At 37.7% G+C, this 21,399-nt stretch overlaps 1 protein-coding gene across 1 annotated transcript; it reads right to left on the bottom strand.

The window, feature by feature from the left end:
- Positions 1-2,062: 2,062 nt before the first annotated feature.
- LOC125504572 (integrin alpha-PS2-like) lies at positions 2,063-14,465 on the bottom strand (the record flags this gene model as incomplete). The annotated part of the gene is made up of 23 exons (XM_048666778.1): positions 2,063-3,180; positions 6,166-6,396; positions 6,498-6,647; positions 6,702-6,886; positions 6,938-7,190; positions 7,758-7,911; positions 7,964-8,228; positions 8,290-8,447; positions 8,504-8,639; positions 8,719-8,877; positions 8,933-9,289; positions 9,345-9,456; positions 9,627-9,718; positions 9,802-9,980; positions 11,236-11,405; positions 11,459-11,687; positions 11,751-11,974; positions 13,043-13,191; positions 13,245-13,411; positions 13,463-13,709; positions 13,770-13,872; positions 13,926-14,135; positions 14,193-14,465. Coding segments are annotated over 23 exons (4,287 nt in total), but the record flags the coding sequence as incomplete, so codon positions are not given.
- Between the last annotated feature and the right edge of the window lie 6,934 nt (positions 14,466-21,399).

The raw sequence follows: 21,399 nt of genomic DNA, 5'->3' as shown, positions 1-21,399 counted from the left end.
TCAGCTTTCGAAGAACCGACATTTTCAAAAAGACCATACATAACAAATATGAATTAAAATAATATTTTCAGACCTCGCTTGGAAAATTTGTTTAAAGTTCGTACAAAGAAGAATCAAAAGTGGGACGAATTTCGAGTATATTTTTGGCTATTAAACTGGGTGCAAAACAACATTCTACATTGTCTACATGTACATTGTATAGCTTTCAACTATTCTACATTGTATAGCTTTCATGCCGAATTTTGAAACTTCTTTTAAGTCAAAGGAGAATTAAAAGTGAGACTGTTCGAATTTAGACCCGATTATTCGCTATTAATCTGCATGTAAACAAACATAATTTCTACATTGTCAGGTATGGAAGAACTTATAAAAAAAAAACTTTCGCAGAACACATCAAAATCAAAAAAACATTTTTTTTTTTAATTTTGTTAAGCTCTGTCACAAAGAAGAAGCAAATGTGCGAATTTAGAGCCAATTACTGGCTATTAATCTGTGTGCAAACTGCAAATTGGAAGAACTGAGATTTTCAAAGAGACGATACAGAACGAAATATGGATCAAATCAATACTTTAAAGCCTCATTGGAAATTTCACACAAAGGAGAAGAAAAATGGGACTTCGTGCGAGTTTAACGCCGATTACTGGCTATTAATCTGCGTGTAAACCAACCTTCTATATTGTCCGGTTTGGCAAAACCGATATTTTCAAAAAGACGACGCAGAACAAATATGAATCAAAACAACATTTTGAAGCCGCACTTCAACATTTCTTAAAGTTCATAGAAAGAACACGCAAAAATGGGATTGTATGCGAAGGTAGACTCGATTTTTTGCAATTAAACTGCGTGCAATTCAATTGCTTCGCAGAACGAATCTGAATCAAAACGAGACTCTGAAGATCCACTTTGAAAATTCATSAAATTCCCAAAGGTGCAAAATCCTCGAATAAAAAYTTCTTTCTCGTATTGTTAAAGATCTGAAAAAATCTGAAGGACCAATATCCGGTCATCTGGGCGAACACTCATTGGGATTCTCTTTYATTTTCACTAACTACTCCCAAAAATGGGCGATTCTGTTTTAAACGTCTTCCAATAGTTCATGTATGAACTTAAATATTTTAAGAGTGATGCTCAGCTATTTTATTATGAACGTGTTCAGTGGGACAAAGACACTTGTTTGTACGCTTATAACCCTAAAATTGCTGAGGATAAAGCCTAAGCATAATAAAGCATAAGCTCTTCCTCGTCAAATGGACGAATAATCCCAAAACACAACGTTGAAATCGAAAAGAATGCACCCGAATTTGCAAACTAGTTTCGAAACTTTTCAATTGGTTATACAGTTTTGCACATCCGAAATCTTTAGATGTGATTAGTATTTGTCCGCTTTGCTCCTTATGACGAGCCGCCACTGTCCTAAATACAACAGTATTTTTAATTAAAATCAGAGCCGGTATTGGTGCAATTTTTTATAGAATGAATTTTGCATGATGTAGACTCGTGCAGCCCGACGTTTTATTGTGATGAGGTAGGAAGTTAGGTTTAATATGTATTTTAGTGAAAATAGTACTTGTTTGGCCCCCTTTTCAGCGACCTAAACTGCAGCCTGGTTTTTCACTGGGGGCTATTTCAGCCCCAAGTACCTTCTCCATGTGTAAAGTTCCGACGAAGAATATATTGAATTGTTAAAACTCCTATAGTAGATAATAATAATAATAATAATAATTGTTGTCAAATGTGGATTTATCGATATTTTTGAAACGATTTGTATATAACTTGCTGCATGTTGACTCAGCTGATGGAATTTTCTGTTTTGTGCCGCCCCACAGCTTTGGAAGTTCACCTGCAATGCCTCCAGTTCGTGTTTAAATATTTTGGCATAAAACGAACATGTGGTCATGCATCTGAACTTCTCGCCCACCCTGAATTCTCTTCAGTGGCCTAAACCGACGAACTCTCTTGCAGGTTTTGTTAATTTGTACCTAATTGTAATTTTTTTAACGTTAATATAATACATTTTTTAATAGTAGCCGACAGGTGTTTTCCTCAAGTAAAACTACCGGGGTATAACAATAATTTAAGTTTATTCACAGACATTGTTAAAACTACTAGAATCAACGTTTTTAACAAGTATTATACATTATTTCTTCGTTTGGGCAGGAGGCGCGCTCCGTTCCATAAGGCCACTTATTGATTGCATGTTGTTTAGGTCAGAAATTTAATTGCGACTGATTTATACAATTTTAGATCAAAATCTAGTCAAAGAGAGCATTTCTGTCTATATTACAAAGTTTGATTACAGTAGATGCTTTATTGCTATTTAAGCCAATGAAACATGATTTAGCTGTGAACATACTTGAAGCTCTACAAAGTTTATTCAAAAATTCGATAACGGTGTTTTAAAGACAAAATATCGAGTTGAAATGTAAAGCTACTGCATAAAATTGGGCTGCAAAAAAGAAAGTTTGTTATCGTTTACAACTTGTAATTATGCAACTTTTGCTTGACTTAAACCAGCCAGCAGCAGCCAGTAATCATTTTATTTGCAGTATCTGCCTCAATTCTGACCCTATTTGGCGTTTCAATTTAAAAATCTAATTGCGTTAATAAGTTACTTGATTAAGTTTAGTGGACTTTAATGGGATGATATTGACGGACTAATCCTTATTTCCTAATATTCAATAAATAGACTCACAACTTTACAACAATTAACCGGGGGGGAGGTCATATAAATCAATTATCTCCAATTGGGGGGTGACTAAAATGACTGAGACTCAGCTCGGCTCCCTTGCACTCAGTACCGCAAACATTTGCGAAATAATAGTCCTAGAGGCTCAAGCAGCATTAATTTAAGTTAAAATAAGCGTATTCTCATTTTAGTCGAGGCCGTTTTTATTACTAGTTAGACTATCGTCTGGCACCATTTTCCTACGCTTTTTCCACCGGAACAGTCAGTCTATGTAAGATTTAATTGACTAAACACGTATTAAGTTATTAGTTGGCTTGTTAGATCTTTAACAATCACTGCGGCATCGCGTTCGTGGAAATAGCAGTGTTTCTTTTTTCACAAAACTGACCCACTAATAGTTGTTGGGAATTTTAGTCACTGGGATGGTACCCGTTGGTCCTCAATGGCTGTCTTTCGGGAGCTGAGGATGGTCGTTTTCGCTTGAAGAAGCCACACTAGAAATAAAAAGCACAATTTATTTCTGCTTGATTTACCTTTAAATATGCTGTAAAATCTAAATATAGTGATAACAAAAATTACACCCCGTGCCCCCATGATGTATTTCCCCACGAACAAGAAGTGCATGTTATGTATTTCTGGCATTTTTATGGCACAATATTTTATTAACAAAGGAACCAAATAGAAAAGAAATAAGTGCATTTTATTGCACCACAGACATATTTGAGGATTTATTACATTTTGTCAAGTAAGAACAATTAGAGCACCAAAATTGAAGATTAATATTTGTTGTGGCCAACTTTTTGTTCTAACACAGATGTTAAACGTTTTCTAACTTTCTATCAATTTTGTCTCACTCTTCCAATGAAATGTTTTGCAAAATGAGTTTTGTTAGTAATATTATCCTGTTGAAGTTTAGTTTTAATGTAGGGCCAACATTTTCTACAGGATTCAAATCCGGAGATTAGGCAGGTGTTTTAGCTACTTTTCGTCAGTAATAAAGCATGAAGCAAGATTCTTGCGCAATCCTAGCACTATTGTTCTCGATCATTGCGCTGCACTCGCCCTTATTTCCATTTTAGACGCACTTTGTAATAAACTATTTTTCAAGATATTTGAATAATCCTTTTTGTTTAATAGTTTATCAATAAAATCCAACGCGCCGACACCAACTGAGGAAATACACTTGACTATTGCACACACATTTTATTTCGAAGTTCTTCATTTGGATTGCGCCTCACCATTAGTCGTCCATCCCTGCCAAACATGTTGGACTTTGACTTATTGCAAAATATTACATACCTTCAAAAACCTTCATCCTTTAAAAAAAATTCAAGCCAAACTGTTTACAGAAATACGTATTTTCTTCACTGAGCCAAGGCTTTTTTGCTTGCAACTCGTCCAAAAYATCCGTTAGCGAGAAKMMYMYYSGYWAGAGCTTYTRGATATTTCTTTACGCCTAAATTTTCTACTTCAACGTGTTMAACAACAAGTTATGAGGCACTAAGTTTAAGATTCTGTTTAACTCGACTCATGATAASCCTCTGTTCTTTTGCATTTAACGCCTTTTAGCCGCGTGGTTGTTTTAATTGTTGWTAGGCATGGGTAWCACTGTCTTTTATATAGGATCGGATTAAAGGYTTACGAGGCCCGTGWCTGGAATTTTAACAGSTTRAAATAAGGTSAYYATATTWTKYRRTYRAATATTCAWKWAAAWKTGAAWWAWKCASAAATTCCASATKAWTARRSMAAAGTATTCTAGCTTGGTTATAGTGTGAATTYKGCYMCGGTTGAGCTTTTGGTTAGTTCACAAGAAATTTTCAATCTTGAAACAWMAGACGAATTTTGAATACGAAATTAGTATTTTGTGTGATTTATAATGCAMTKGAATTWCATTTAMATTWATTATGACACAWTYCAGTGAYTAAGCCAAAGTGTTAAGGCATGATATTTGGGACWAGCACCTGAAACCATGAATAAGCCAGTTMGTACTGAAAAAAATGTAATACCAAAAWAGAAGATGATTATACTAATATTATTATAACTAGAAGATATAATAAAAAWATATAATTCAAATTTACRTTGGAGCTTAATTCTTGAWATCAGACATTTAAAGGACATTTTTAATTAGTTGAAATTTAGTTGGTTTCTATTATCACTCGGTAGTTGAGCAACGGTTTTATTTTTAAGTGATTTTTTAAGTTTTTACGTGAGTTTAYTCTATAATTTTAGAAAAACAAAATTAATTCGKTAATTAGTTTTAGTTTTGGCGTTGTGCATTAATCACTGGAGATGACTGACATTCATAGAAAAATAAATGGCTCCAAATTTAAAATTAATTTGATTTATTAAGTTKAGCTGTTGTTGACTTTCGTTAAGTTGGAACGTGAAATTTGTCCTTCTTGACTGTCCTTGAGATCATAGARAGGGCGAACAAAAMAGATTAAATCATCATGGTTATTGTGTAYTTCGGTGCCTTGTTTTCCGAAAAAGTCTATTCAGTTTGTTACCGACAGTGTCGTGCGAATTGCGTTCTTAGATGGGAAATATAGAATTATTGAGGCCCTTATGGCAAGTGCGGTAGTTTGTGAAAGTGTAGTRAACTTTTTGGGGGTGAATAGGARGAAAATGGAGGATGGGGTACCAGCTTGCAGAAAGCTGGTAAGAACGATCTCTAATCTATAAATCTTTTAGCTTCAACTGAGTGTWGTTTTYCGACAAGCAATTGAAGTTTTAAAKATTATTTATATTTCCCTCTCTYTGCTTYGCTGAATTTAAAAWTTTTTTGCTTTKGACAGATTTCCCGCTGTACTAAACACATTTTCTTCCTTCTCTCCAGGTGGCACTATGCAGCTTTCGGTAAGCTTAGCTTAGCCCCTGGTTACCATGTGAATGTAGAACTTTTAGTCCCGTGTTCATCAACTGACTCGTAGGGTGGCTTTGGTATTATCGATTGGTTCTTTTGTAGTTCATTTTTAAACTCTGGGAATATTTTGGGCGGGTTTTTATTTTTACAACACGCTCATTTTGAAGCTTTCTCTAAAGAACCGCTTCAGATATGGAAATTTGGGTTCCAGTTTTATGTTTTTTTGTCAAAAAAGTCAAGAGTCTAGTTTTGGTTGGTTTTTTTTTAATTGCAAAATCAAAGAAACGTTTAACCCCGTTTTTATACCATTGTACGGAGAACTGCAAACTCGATTCACAACGTGCGCGAGTAAATTCTGGTAGATTTGACCCAAAAAGTCACCCCACGAAATTTAAATATCAGGCATTTAGGTGCAAGTTTACTCCAAAATTTCATTTAAAAAAGTCTCTCTCTCTACAGTCTTGTCTTCTACACATGCAATATAAGTAAAAAATGTTGATGAAAAAGTTTAAAGGGTTATCACTTCTAAATTCGTGTGTATTTAGGAAACCCGATCTTCGGGTATTAATGCAGAAGTTTTATGGTCATTTCCGTAAAAGATCCATATGATTCTTACCTTATACAATAATAAAATGACTAGCAGCAGGATCAAAGTGCCCGCTATGGCCGAGAGCAGGATGATCCACAGAGGCACCACTTTTGGTGTAAGCTCCTGCTCCCCTGCAGGAATATCGGTAAATATTTCATGACTGTGAAGGACCTGTTCTTTCGGTTTGCCGATGTAAGGGAGCTTGGTTATTCTGGCTACCATCATCGAGGACAATTTGACTGATTGGGTGCTACTTAGCTAAAAAGAACACCAAACCAGCTTTAGTAAGCTCTTAAAAGATCTGACGCCAACTTTTCATATAACTGAACAAGAAATAGGGTGGGTTTCATTGTACTAACCTGCCTTACAGCCCGAACGTTCAGTCGCGATCTCAAAGCAATCGAAATAAATTCGTCCTTCTTCAGTGTGCCAACCACACACCTCATGTAGAAGCACTTGGTGGCGCTACACCGCAGAATGTCGTCAATATCAGGATCAATATCTGGAACCTACAAAAACCGTTTTTTCTTAGGAATTGTCGGGCTAGTTAATGTCGTTCCAACCTGTCGTTTTCCTCGATGCGTCCCGGTGTCCATGTCCCTTGGCTGGGCGCCCTCCCAGTTGCGCCTCTCCCATTCAGACTCGTACTCGTTGTGGTCTGATACGCCTCCTTCCAAACTGCCGGAGAATGTCCCTCCTCGGGTCCGCTGGCCGCTGCTCGTCCACTCCACATTCTGTCTTGAAGCATCTGTAGAATTCCCATGCTTTCACTCTGGCAAATTAGGACTTTTTTACGTACCTGCAGGTGCTCCGCCACGTCCCACCATCCCCAAATCAATAGTCTGTGTGCGGAAGTTATTACCGGAAGCGGCATTCTGTCCGAAATTTATTTGGCCTCCTGCAGCTGGGTCAATGTCATCTAGAGAAGCCGTGCCCTCAACAGTCCAAGTGTGATTTACCAATACGCGAGGAGGGCTTCCGGATCTTGCAGCTCCCGATTGCTCGTTGCGCTCATCGAAGTATCCAGATTGCGATCGACCCTCACTGGAGCCCTACAAAAATGACGAAAAACTTATAGAGGACATATTTAAAGGTTTCTGAAGATGAAGTTTCACAACATTCTAGGTCGGCTTGGACATGGCAGGTTCAAAGTTTTAAGCAAAATTTTTCCCCGTTTTAAAGCAAATAGTTTCAAGCAATCGTATGCGCAAAATCCATGTTGATGGCTTTTTTTGTTATATATTAAACTTTTCCCATCGGCAATGAGTTTACTCTAGGAACTCATCAACCAATCAGGTAAAACTCATTAACTCAGAGAGCGGCTCTCATCTTAAAATTCCAGTCAGTCCCGGGTCTCGTAAAGCTTTAATCCACTTTAAATGAGTAGAATCCATCGGTTAATGACTTGCAACTCATCACCTCAAAAGCGCAACTTGCACGTAACGATGTCACCCAGGCCTAGTTTACAGACTACTAATTTTCTGCGAAGTGAAAAAATTATGGGCAATTCTGATTTTCTGGCCGAAAAATGTCAAGGAGTGCATCATTAAACGCATCACAAATAACATCGTTCTGAAATAAAAGTGGTCATTATTCTTTTTATTAAATAATCAACTCACTTGCTGCCACTGTCGCCTGCGTTCCGCTTCCAGGCGTCGAGTTTCTTGGTCTTCTTGTTGTCTACGTCTCTCTTCCTCCTCCCTCTGCCTGATTTGTTGTTGGCGTCTTTCTTCATGCTCCTTACGCCATGCTTCTTCCCTTTGTTGCTGAAGCCTAAACCACATCAAATATAAATATAGTCTTGGAGTGCGAGTTTTCAACCAACCTCCGACTGTCTTGCTCTACTGGTGTATATTGCCGGGAGCGCTGGGCTTCCAGCTGCTGCCTTCTTCGTTCTTCCTCCATCCGTTGCGCTTCCTGCCTCCTCACTTGCTCGTTGTAAGCTAGCTGGCGCGCCCTTTCTTCCTGTTCCCTTGCTTTATTAGCGCGCTCCAGTTGCTCCTGTTGGCGTCGTCTTTCTTCTTCTTCCTGCTTCCGACGCCGCTGGTATTGTTCGCGCTCCTCATCTGCACTCACCACCACGTTCTTGCCTAGAAAGCGATTTGCATGGATTGTTTCCAGTTCATGTATTTGTGGCAGAATCACCCCTACCTGCCTGTTGTTGCTCTTCGAGTTTTCTGCGCCGTTCCTCCTGCAAACGGATCCGTTCCGCGTACTGTCGTTTTTGCTCATATTGCAAGCGAGCCTCATTGGCTCGCTCTCGGTCTAGAGATGCAGACACAGTGGAAGCAGTTTCCTGCGCTCCCTGCCTGTTTGTTTTCATATATCAGTTAGCAGTTTATTATCAAGTAGGTGCCTATTATACCTAATGCGATGCCCTTCGATGTACGAGGGCGTTGTGGCGCCTCCTTCGCGTGCTCCACCTCCCACCGTGTAACTTTCTTCTTCTATTAACCTGTCCTCGTTAGTAGATCCGCTGGACCCTCCACTAGACTGCTGACCTAAGAGCAAACAGGATTTTAGAAACATGCACCCTCTTCGCCCCTAATAAAAATTAGGTGCTTTAGTAAGTAAACGTACTGCTGGTTTTTCGTTGCACAGTTTCCTCTTGGGTTCCCTCAGCTTTAACAGATCCTGCAGTTATCGACAGATTTTCCATGCCACTACTCGAGTTTCCTGCCCCAGAAGAGCTGTAAACTATCGATGGTTTTTTGTGCTTGGATTTGAGGCCACTTCCGTCTGGAATAGGTGCTTAATTTATTTTCCTGCAGGAATTTGAGGAAGTTGCACCAACCTCGGTTTTGCCCAAAGCTGTCCTCACGCCCAGAATTGTCCGTGGAGTAAAACGTCTTGATAATCTTGCCACTGGCGTCCTTAACAGTGGTAACGTTGGTCCAGACCGTTTGTGGCTTCCCGTCCACCACTAGCGTGTGCCATTCGGATTTTCGGTATACTGTTTGTCCTGCTCTGTTTATTGTGCCATCAGAGTCCAGACCTGCGTCCTGACCCCAGATCTCTACTCCCTGCTGCTCCTCTGCATTCGGTTGATTCTGCCGCTCCTCGAACGTTTTTGAGCTATCACCACCGGAATTCTTAATCTGCTCGTTCAGTCTGCTCGTCTCAATTGTGCTCTCGGAAACGCTAGTCACAGCTAAAATCCATCACGGTGCTCTGAGCAGGTTCCACATTCATTGTGAAAATCCTACCTGTAATATTGCGGCCAGTTTCCACTTTAACTCCATCATAATGTGACGCCATGTCACGGCTGGAAGAGTCAATCTGCAGCCGCTCCCAGACGGATTTTGGATTGTAGTCTAACTGAAAAGCAAACAGGCACAATTGAGCATTAAGCGCTTTACGTGTACGATCGATCTTGCAAGGAAAGAAGAGGTGAAAGGTCGAGGTTTAGGAGAAAACAAAGAGGAGCCTGGGACCAATGATTCATATTTTTCTACTCAACTTCCCATGCGACTCTTTATGGAACCTACCTGGTAATTTTTGTAATTAGCTGGAGCGGGAATGTCGCATGTGACCCCTTCGGGGACGTGGGGCTGTTCCAGTAAATACAGCAGATCATCACCTTAAACCACATAAAGGGTCATCATTTAATATATAGATTAAATATTTCATCCTTGTAAATTGATCTCAAAAACCGGAATTTACCTGCCAAAGTTTGCCACGGCCATAGGAAGTACATTTCGGCTTCGTTGATAGTGGCAGGACCTTTATTCGTCAACGTGTACAGGTGGGTAACTTGTGGCCCGATTTCAGACTCTCTTTCAATGGTTTCCGACGAATATTGGGTGGTATTTGATAGGTAGATTTCTTGCGGAATAGACACTCTATTAAACAAATTTAATTACAATCAGTCATGTGTGAAATGTAGGTGCAAGGGTGCAATCAATGCAAGCATATTTATGGGCCCTAAGAAGCACTCGGAGGCCTCGAAAAAAGTCCAAAAGCCCAAAATGTGCCGAGCCCTTCGTGCACGAGACTGATTTTTGACAAAAACTGATCAATACGTACATTTTGAGTGTGTTTTGCGTCCAAATCAGTGTCTTACCCAGAGGCCGCGGCACAAAATTGTCATCCAACATTATTCAAGGTGTCTGTTGTGCCGAGCCCTTCGACCACGAAACTGATTTTTGACAAAAACTGATCAATCCGCACATTTTGAGTGTGTTTTGCGTCCAAATCAGTGTCTTACCCAGAGGCCGCGGCACAAAATTGTCATCCAACATTATTCAACGTGTCTGATGTGCTGAACCCTTCGACCACGAGAGTGATTTTTGACAAAAACTGATCAATCCGCACATTTTCAGGAGTCTGTTTTGCGTCTAAATCAGTGTCTTACCCGGAGGGCTCGACACAAATTTTGTCATCCAACATTCTTCAAGGGGTCTGCTGTGCCGAGCCCTTTGAGCACGCGACTGATTTTTGACAAAAACTGATCAATCCGCACATTTTGAGTCTGGTTTGCGTCCTAGCGAGTGTCTTATCCGAAGAGCTCGGCGCAAAATTGTCATCCAACAATATTCAAGGTATTTGTTGTGCCGATCCTTTCGGGCTGCTTTTGGACAAAGCTGATTAATCGGCACATTTTGTGTGTGTTTTTGTGTCCCAGAATCGTCATCCAACATTGTTCAATGTATCTGTTGTGCCGAGCTTTTTAGGAAAAACATTGACTTTTATCAAAACTGATCAGTATGGACATTTTGAGTATGGTTTTGCATCCAAACCAATGTTTTACCCGAAGGACTCGACACAACAGCGAGTTGCAACACAGTTTGATGTATTAGTTGTGCGGAAATTAACTGAAAATTTATTATTTTAAAACGGACATTCAGTTTTTGATTGAACATTTAGAATTTGCCAAAATTTCTGTGCAACCTTCAAGGCTATTCAAAAGAACTATAACTTAAAAAAAGTGTTTATTTGATTTCTAACCCGCCGGTTCGATATAGGTCTTCCATTTCTTCAAAACATTTTTTATTCGTTTCTATTTATGCAGGGTAAAACAAAATTGGAAAAAATCCCTAAAAATATTTTAAAGTGCTGTTGAACTGTTATTTTCTTTGATATTTTCCTTATGCTTACCCACTAACATCCAATGCAGAATCAACCCAAATATCAATGGTAATGCGACTGTAATTGTCCTGTAACGTGTCATTGGATTCTGGGTTGGTGCTGTTCACATGCACATCAAATTCATAAGTGGGAGGAATACCCTGCGTATGGTAGGGCACAAAAATCATCCTGAAAGAAGCCTAAAAACGGCGAGAATCAATAAAAAAAATATTTAAAAAAAAACGCCGCTCACAATCTTTCGAGCTGGTAAAGGATTGCCGATTTCACAAGTGAGCGTTCGCTTTAATCCAGGGCTGCACAATATTCCAAGCACATCGTCTTTCACTTCAGTTTTCTTGTAGTGCACTCCTTCCGGATAGCTTAGCTCGAGAGTGGTTTCAAAAGAATCCTCTCCCAAATTGGAAACAATAATATCGAACTCCAAGTTAGTTTTGGAGTCTAACAGGTACTTTTCCACGTTCCTGCAAAAGAAGTATATTATTTAGAAAAATCTCCTTGAGGTTCTGATGCGATGTTGTTCTCACTTGGTGATGTTGATGTGCAGGTTGGGAATGCAAATATTGTCATGGCCGCAATTCTTCTGGATGATGATCGAATCCTTTCTGGAGGGCGGCAAGTTCAAGTCCAAGACGGGTTTTAACTGAGATTGCGGATTTCGCATGCGTCTATAGTCAAACGCGTCCTCTTCTTGGATCATGAAATACTTGACTTCCGCTTCGAGGGGTGTTAATTTATCGCGAATGTCGTTCTAAAAAAGCATACGAGAATATTACCTTAAACGAAGTAGAATTTTCAAGGTGTTGGGCAAAATATCTAGTAAATTATTGGATTACTATACCGAAATAACAGTCCACAAAAGTTTCTGTGTTGTTCTTCAAAACAGTTTCAGTACTATTTGCAACCAAAGTGTCTCTGTGTGTATGTGTTCGATTCGCGACTTAGACGTTTAGTGATGAAAAATTTAATTTTGAGAGTTTTTGCTGATCTGATGACTAGCTCTATTGGAGCAAATTATGTTTCAATGCGTTCTAAGACTCGTTCTCTTGGATGAACGATTTCTTTCACATGGCTTTCGGGATAGAAAATCAAGTGGATTTATATCTGGCAATCGAAGCGCCCAAACAATTAATCCACCCCTGACCCAATTCAATTATGACCCTATGTTTCATTCAGCTTTGTTCTGATATCAGTTGATCGATCAGGATGGAAATACGTCCTTCACTCAGAACTGGATGCTGTTAAGCTAGACAATAGAATAATGGTTTTATCTATAATTATAATGCAAGTATTGCCTTAAAACCGACATTTCAGTTTTGCAATAAATATTTACTTAAAAAAGCATTACTTCTGATTAGTAAAATGGACAAAGAATTTGGAAGTTATTCAAAGAAATGTTTTGTTTGCACAAAAATGGTTAACTAGCAGTTTGAATTGAGTCAGTTTCTTATTCTATTTACAAGCATTCTTGTACTTGCGGGTGTGTTCTATATATTCAGCTTGAGCGGCTCGGACATTTTTCACACATCATTTTACGGGGCTTTAGACTGCCAATCTCTTAGACTTCAAACCGAATTTGAAGAAAATAAGTTAGAAGTAGAAAGTAGGTAAGCTAGAAGATTCTGAACCACTTTATGAAGACTTGGCTGTTGAAGACGAGCGAACTGGCCAGATCATTCGACTGGTTTAACCCTCCTTGACTTGTTTTAGCGAGAATACCTTCCACTTATGCCCTCTAGTTTTTTGCGTTTTGCACGTAAGATTTTTTTTATTTTGGAAAATAGTTTCCGCCAATTATAATCAAACACCCCCTAGATACCTTAATGTAAATTTCCTCAGTTTGGCACGTGTCTTGACTATCTTTGTACAATGTGATGGTATCATTCAGCGTGTGCGAACCTCTTCGCAAAAACATCATCCTCGGTATATTCGACTTTTTGCTATCAAGAATGTACTGAACATGCAACTCTGCAATACCAAAAACAGTTAGATTGTTTCATGAACAATTACCATCCACCTACGGATCTGTTGTGGTATTCCTTTGCCTCCATATTTGATGCAGAAGTCAATGGTAGTGCAAGTAGCTCTTTCGCCAGTGGGCAGGTTGCAGTTTTTGTTCTTGATGTCGATCTGCTTGTTTTCGGTGCGGAAGCGCACAAATGCCTCCAGCCGAACCACTGGTCTTGATCTGCAAGGAAATCGCTAAGCATGTGAGGGCATTGCGATTATTGGACTTTACCTGAAGAAAAAGGCCGAATTGGACAAGTAGGCTCCAACAGCCATATCGGGGTAGTCGTTCCCATCCATATCCAAACCTCCAGTGACGGAAAATCCGAAAGTATTCACCGGAATTCCGCTTCTAGTGTTGAGATCTTCCGCGTAGATCACTTGACCGAATTTTTCCAAAACACCCTTCGAGGAGCCGTAGTAGATATAGACAGCCCCTCGGTTGAATTCTCCGTCGTAGGGCGCCCCAACAGCAAAGTCTGGAATATTGGGGAAAAGGTGGAAAAAAAATTTTCACTTTTATTCTTCTGATAACTTACCATGGAAACCATCTTGATTCATGTCCCCCAGATAAGCCACGCTGTGTCCAAAGCGCGACCTTGAATTCATCCCTTCTATAAAGGAGGACTTGTTGAAGCTTCCCTGAAATTCCATCTGGGTCATTATTTTAAAACCAAAATGAAATGTAGTCTTACAAATCCGCCCCCTTGGTAGAAAACGTACACTCGGCCCACATCATACTTGTCTTCAGTGTTGGGCTCGGTATGCATCGGAGCCCCAATAATCAGGTCCAACTTTCCATCCCCATCCAAATCCCCAGCCGCTAAAGAATATCCGAAGTAGGACCCCAACTGGCTACTGGAAATGTTCTTGTAATTGGTCAGGTTCCAAGTGTATAGAAGAACCTATAAAACCACTGTTCATTATATGGAAGTCTTGGTTTGGGCTAGATTGAAAAAGACCTTTCCATGAAGCTCCGCGCCTCTGGGCATTCCAACCGCAATGCCCTGTTCGCCCGTTCCCAGAAAGTCCCCAGTAATAGTAGAATATCCCAGATAAGAGTCATCGTCCAGCTGTTCACTTTCCCTAGTTTGGAACACTGCAGGCCGAGTTTCCAGGCTCTGCTGGTGGACGGAACCTGCAAAGGGCCTTTGATGAATTCGTTGAATCGGCAAGTTGTCTACTGAATGTCTACAGCAGGCATTTTTTCGAAAAAACCCAATTATCCGAGCTGATTAAGAAGGTTTCCTGAAAAGTTGCCTGCTTTTGACAATGGCAATGAAACACCCAAAGCTGAAAGCACTGTATGAACTGGTAAATGCTGTAAAGTTGCGTTATTTGATGATAATGATCTCTGAAAGCTGTAAAATGTTGGAGAAAATTGATTTTTCTGAAAATCTCTAGAGGAAATTGGATTGCAAATATCTCCCGTGTTCTCTGCATGAATCGTCCGAATTCTTGAAGCTGATTGACTATTATTTAAATGGCCAACATTCCAGATCGATTGTAACTGTATCAAAGGCCTATAGTTGGACATGTGAAACACACAAATATGTAACAGCAGGAAAATGTGGCGACATGAAGTATTTTAACAAGGAAACGGTACGGGTGCGCCTATTTTTAAACATTTGTTATGGTAAAAGTGAGCGAGAAATCGGTTTCTGAAAAATGAATCGGTTTATTATTATTATTTCTAATATTATTCGGCACAGATTCCCGGATTGATGTGGTACGACCTGGAATTTTCGGGATTGCAATTAGGCACGGGTTTATAAATATGCGCGATTGGGGTTTTTCTGTTCGGCGTTTTAATCTGTTTACTTTGGGCATTTGTAGTGGAATTCGTCGGAAATATTTCAGGACTCTTTTGGAAATTTGATCCAGATGGGAAGGATTGTCTGGTCGAGCTTAGAAGATTGAAATTGAGTCGAGATCGGTAAAATAATTGTTTGGTTTATTATCAAGCTTTTTTACTGCAATATATTCAGCAGCAGGCAAGAGTTTAATGTTTTATTAAACAACTCTACTTCTTTGCAACCTTTAACAAAGTCTATAACTTTCAAATACACATTATATACTATATATACTGTAAAATTTCGTTTTGAAATATTTGCATTAAATCAAAGTTTTTCTGGCAACACGATCCCCATATAAGCAGTATGTTTTTTACTGCTATAGTTTTGTCATATTTACACACAGTATCTCCGAATCTTCTGGGCCTGGGGCTGAAGGGAATGAGCATATTTTTTCTACAGAATAGAAATTTAAGCAAATTAAACAAAAGTTGAGCTGAATTTCCAAAAATCAACATTGTTTGGCATCTCATTCTGCTTAAATACGTAAAACTGAAAAAATAGCCGCATTATAATGAACGCTTATATCGGAGGAGAAAAATGTGCAAGAAAATGAGATGGTTTAACTTTAAGGAATTCACATTTAAAATGATAAAATCTTGAAAATTGAACGTACATTAAACGCATTTGTGCTATTTTCAATTTCCCCACTTTGCTGTGGAAATTCTGGTGCAGTTTCTGATTGCAGTAGAACTGAATCGTTCTCTTTTTATGACGTTAAAATTCCTTAGCGTTTGTGTAGGAATCTTGCCAAAGAATCTCTATTGAGTCTGCTTTTCCTTATCCTTGGACTTGTTTTCAAAAGTGCAAAGTTTCAAAGTTTTAGCGTGTTTTWAAAGAAAATCAAACATTAAATTGCYCCAKCGCTAGAAAAGAAATATCGGATTTTGAATACCTTATTCTGAATCCCTAAAYCAGACAAATAAGGAAACTTTTGRTGCTGATKATGCTCAGTGTGATGATGGGGTGATGAAGTTGAGCACTTCAAGTCAAGCAGAACAAGGAAGCGTAGAACCGTTTAGAAAATGTGGAAAGATCAAAATCGCCCACAAAGCAGCATTGGATCTTTGGATGGATGGAAAATTAACGAAAAAACAATAAAAAAAATTTCTTCTAAACAGCGTCAACTGAAATTATCAGCTTTGAAAGCTGTCCATYTTMAACTCTCGGCCTAGAACTTCAGGGTTCATAATCTGGATAGTAAAAAGCTTACTTGTACACGTATGGAGAAGAATGGAAGAAGAAATCCTCAAATTTTTATTCCGGAGAACCGGAGAAAAGCGACATTGCTTTCTTCCAGTCCGAATCCCAGATGAACAGTTACAACAGAAAACCTCGATGTTTGGGCACAAAATTTAAATATGAAACCCCCAATGCTCCCAAATATGAATATTAATCTCTTACAATTAGCTGAACCCGTCACAGAAACTGGTTTTATACATCAGGGTTTACCAAAAATAACTCCAAAGGATTTCAGTTTAACTGTGAAACTTAAAAGCAAACATCAAACTTTCTTCCCTCCACAGGCAAAGAAACTGATGTTGCAGTGATCACTTGGATGTCCGAAAGAAAATTTCGCTGTGAAAATCTAACAAATTATTCACAATTGCTGTTAGACATTGGTCATTGGATTTGGTCTTAAATGGCCGAGGATTCTTTGATTAATTTTTTATTATTGTTTATTGGAGCCTCGACTAAAAGCAGACACTTTAAATTGAATTATTGGAGGAGGAAAAGTTCAATGTCAATAAAAATTGCGGTCTAAGTAGCGCTTGTCTCGCAAATAGGAACGTTCTTTTAAATGAAGGATCAGACTGTGAAAAAAGATAATTACTCACCGAAAATTTCACAAATATGTACACAAGTGCTGTTCATGCCGGAACAAGATTAGATATGCATTTTCATAAGTTGTCTATTATCAATCGTACGGTGGTATTTACACTAAGACTCATGCAGTCATAATTTACAATAAGTTATAAAGGAGACAGTTTTGCAAAATTAATAGAAAAAATGTTGAAAGAAACGTAAATCGAAGGCCAAGACTCATCTTATACACAAGAGCACAAAGTCGTGTTCTTAAACAGCTTAATACCTAAAAGATTATTTATTTTAAATTGTATTTATTTTTCTTGTTTTACTCTCCGTTATGTCTACCTGTCTTTCGATCATTTTCATAGCAAATAATATGAATATACATTCTTAGGAACTGGAAAATGCAATATAATATAGAGTGTCCCATTGAAAAAAACTATTGAGTGTTAAAAATAACATAAAACATTCTTGCATCTCTTAAATTAATTTACTTTAATATCCAATCCGACCGTTTTGATTTAAATTGTCTTAAAACAATAAGTAAGCATCTTCTATACAGTCCATTCTCCTAGATTCTCTTCAAGAAGTTCATATCTTGGGTGTTTTAATTGATGCCATCGGCCGTTAGCTTCGCTTCATTTTTGATGCTTCCAAACAACGTATCGATTCCATATCTATGATCTCCATTATAATAATAGAAAATTCTATCTTCACCTTGCACCATCTAAAAGTCGTAAATCTGTTGCCGATGGTTTATCTCGAATCGATCGAGGATTTCTGTGTCGTGCTGCTCTTGTTTTCATTCAATGGAGAACTACGGCCGAACGTCACGGTTTATGGTGTGAACACCATTAATGTAGCCGATATGCCCCAGAGGTTACCCCACAGAGGTCAATATGGAACTAGATGGTATGGAAAAATGCATATTTGAACATTTTTCTGCCAATGACCATGTCGGGTTTTATTTCTTAAGATCTTCTCAAAATCTGAGTTACAAATTAAGCGCCATCCTTAGCGCAAGCTCCAGGAGAAATGGACAATTTTCCTACAGAAGTAATCGGAATAAAGAAAAAACGTCCACGTGGTCGTAGGTTTCTATAAGTTGCGACCTTATTTTTAGAAACCATCTATTAATAATAACACGTCCATATGTGAAGGCGGCAAAGTTCTAGCTGGTGGACTTCTTGTAAATATAATTAGGTACTACTTGAGGTCTAGCAATAGTGGATATTGTAGCTGTTAAAAGTACCACACTAAGTACCAACTAACAGCTAGCAATTACGCTGTAGTCAATTGGGCCCTCAACTTCCAAATAATCCACGATTATGTGTTTTTCACGACTGGGTTGTGTGATGGAAGATGATTTTTTACAGCATGAATTCTAAGCACACATAACACGATTCTATTCTATTCAAGCTGCACAAACCTCCACAGTCCACAATGAACGTTACTGAACAGGAAATAGTTGAAATTAATTACACAGTGATAACACTTGCAGTGAATTCGAGTATTTAGACAGGTGAAATAATTGTAATTTTAGGTGCAATTAGCTGAAATATGTTATAGACGTTGATGCGTAGTTTCGACTTTTTCTCGTAGTTTTTCAGATTCATATACAGGGTGTCAAAAGAAAATGGCCAATCTATTTTTACAGCACCTTTCCACATGTAAATAACTTTTTAAAAACTTGGTATAACTTTAAGGCCCTTTAAAACTCATTTTTTTGTGTAAAATTTCTGCCCGAAAGTGACCAGATTGTACACATTAACGCTCATATTGTTATGTACGATAAAAAAGCAAGACAACCCTGAAAGTTGAGTTATAAAATCTATGTTGAACTCACGCGATGCTTTTAATTAAACGGTTGAATCATTAATTATTCATTTCGAAATCGTTTACTTTAACTAAAAATTGATTTAAATAATGAAAGTTTTCTGGGAAATGGTCCATTTTATCGATGTGAAACACGACTAGCTTTTTCGAGCTTGAGCTTCGCCTTGCGTCTTTACCATACAGGATGTTAAAAATATAAGCATGAATGCTCGGTTCCTGACAAATTTAAACATTAAAAAAATTAAATTTTAGGCTCATTCAAGGGCTCTAACTAATATCTGTTATACAAAAAAACATCAAATTCGAGAAAGTAGTTTAAAGGTTACTTTAGCAAAACACCTTTGAGGGGTCTATATTTTGATCTAAGGGATTATTTTTATAGGAACTTTTTTTATAGGTTTTTATAGGTCATCATATGTTGACACTTTATATAAGAGCATGTCCTCATTTTTCGAGACGCTCTGTATAATGTTTCTAACTGAAAAAAAAAACACTTCATTTATTAACACCGATTTATTAACAAGTTCTAGGTTTCCAAACTGAAAGAAGAAAAAGAGAAGAAGCTAAAACCCTACCAGAATTGAAAGTAAAGTGAAATTCTGCCTCCAAACAAATCAACAAAGCTACCATTAAGTCGACGATGGATAGGATTACAGAACAAATGAAACATTTCCGTCAAAACAAATGATTCCAGCTTAATTTTTTTTAACTACTTCTAATTAAATCATATTTAAAACGCTTTTTGTTTCATTACAATTTTTGGGTTCGTAAGTTATTACGGTTTTGGTGTGTAGCGATTTTTCCTGACTCAGTCTATACTTTTACTCATATTCTCTCATAATAAAAAGCAATTTTCTGATAATCCCACGTAGCTATAAGTAGTTTCAGAAATAGTTCCTAAAATAGCATGAAAAACTGTAGTGGTTGACACTAAATTTTAGATCGAATACGATTGAAAGGCCATTGTTATAGCGATTTTAACAGTGTTTCAGATGTTTTCGCTGAAATCTTGCACTCCGACCTCCAGTGTAAGTTTTTAAGCAAAAACACTTCTGAGGACGCAAGCCATTCGTGTTTCCGAAACGTCAGAAAATATTTTCCAACAACGGCCAAAAAAATACAAAAAACTCAGCAGTTTTAAGCAATGGAATGGTCTCGAAAGCACGCTGGTTTATTGAAAAGTTTGGGTTACTTTGCATATATATTCAGAGTGATTTAAAATTGAGATCTTGATTCTTGGCGGTGAAAACTCATTTGGATAGTAAGCAAGCAATTAAGAGACGGAATCTATTTACGTTTTAGTTTTAATTTGTCTATTAATTAATTAAATTAATCATAAGTTACAGAGGAAATAAATGCGAAACTCCAGCCTGAAAATATCATTAAGAAAACCGGACGCAAATTTGAAAAATTGTTGAAAATTGTAATTGAAAAAAACTATAGACTGAAACTTTCGCAATACTCCAAATTAGCGACTCCTTCACTTCGTTAGGGTCTGATTCAATTAATGCAAACTCCACGCAAAACATACTCGTAAAACAAATACAATTTTGTCTAAAGTGGATAACAATGACTGAAAATGGAAACTCTTCTTACAAATAAAAGAGATTCTGTACCACAAAATGAATTCAAACATTGTTTGAACATTTTCTGATTTTATCTACAAATTCAAAATTTTGCCACTTACAAAACACATGCAATTAATTCAGGTGATTAATTCAGTCAATCAATCTTAATTTTGCGCTTTTAAAATGTTAGTTTCAACTTCAAAATTTAGCATTAAATGTTTTATTTAACAATCAGCGAATATCGGCCATACAAGAAGAATTACATCGATTATGAATCACTCTAAATATTAATAAGTAAGTCACCTTTTGATTCATATTTTCGCATTATTGAAGCCGAAGTAACTGCCTACAGTAAAAAAATTAAACCGTCGTGTGACCAGTTTTCCGCGAATCTTGCGAATTAATTCTGCAAACACGATGGACCGAAAAGAAGTCGTTTTAAAACAGGAGTTTCCATGTCCAAAAGTTTGCCGCGGTTTGCCAATTTTATCCGCATATAATTTATACAATATTTAAACTCTATAAATGCCTCTGATTGATTCCGTGTTGTCTAAAATCGAGCACAATACGAATAGATGCAATCACTTAATGATCGATTCCATACCGGTTATGGCATGGAAAATCTCATTTGCATCTAATTGGCTTTAGAACAAGCCATTTATGTATTTTTATTTTGTTGCGATCACTTAATCGGTATTAGTCGTCAGGAACTGATGCCACATGTATACGTTTATTTGCAGCGCAATTTATTTCGTTTCCTGGTTAATTCAAAAGGCATAGAAAGGCGATTTTTTACGATTCATGAAAGGAAATGAACTGCAGTGGTTTTGAGACTTTTTTTTGCTTTTTTATTTAAATTTCTTGTTCGTTTTATTCGCACATAATTTCCATTTAATTTGGTTTGACTGGCCTGTAAGCCTTTGACTATTTGAAAACAGTTTCTTCCTTGAAAACCTTCTTTGGTTTCACTAAAACGACAATGTTTAGATACCCATTAAAGAATTTCCAAATTTTTTAATTAGCTTCCTATTGTACGATTGTGGTGAGTTTTAATTGACTATAGATAAGTTCTATATTGTTGAGGCGGATTCATTTTTTTAAAT

This window comes from Dendroctonus ponderosae, unplaced genomic scaffold (assembly GCF_020466585.1).
Source record: "Dendroctonus ponderosae isolate FM_Combo_2020 unplaced genomic scaffold, Dpon_F_20191213v2 Dpon_F_20191213_5, whole genome shotgun sequence".
In the NCBI taxonomy this organism is placed as follows: domain Eukaryota; kingdom Metazoa; phylum Arthropoda; class Insecta; order Coleoptera; family Curculionidae; genus Dendroctonus; species Dendroctonus ponderosae.
Note: the sequence above shows the minus strand (reverse complement) of the source record. Positions and strands in the feature narration are given on the sequence as shown.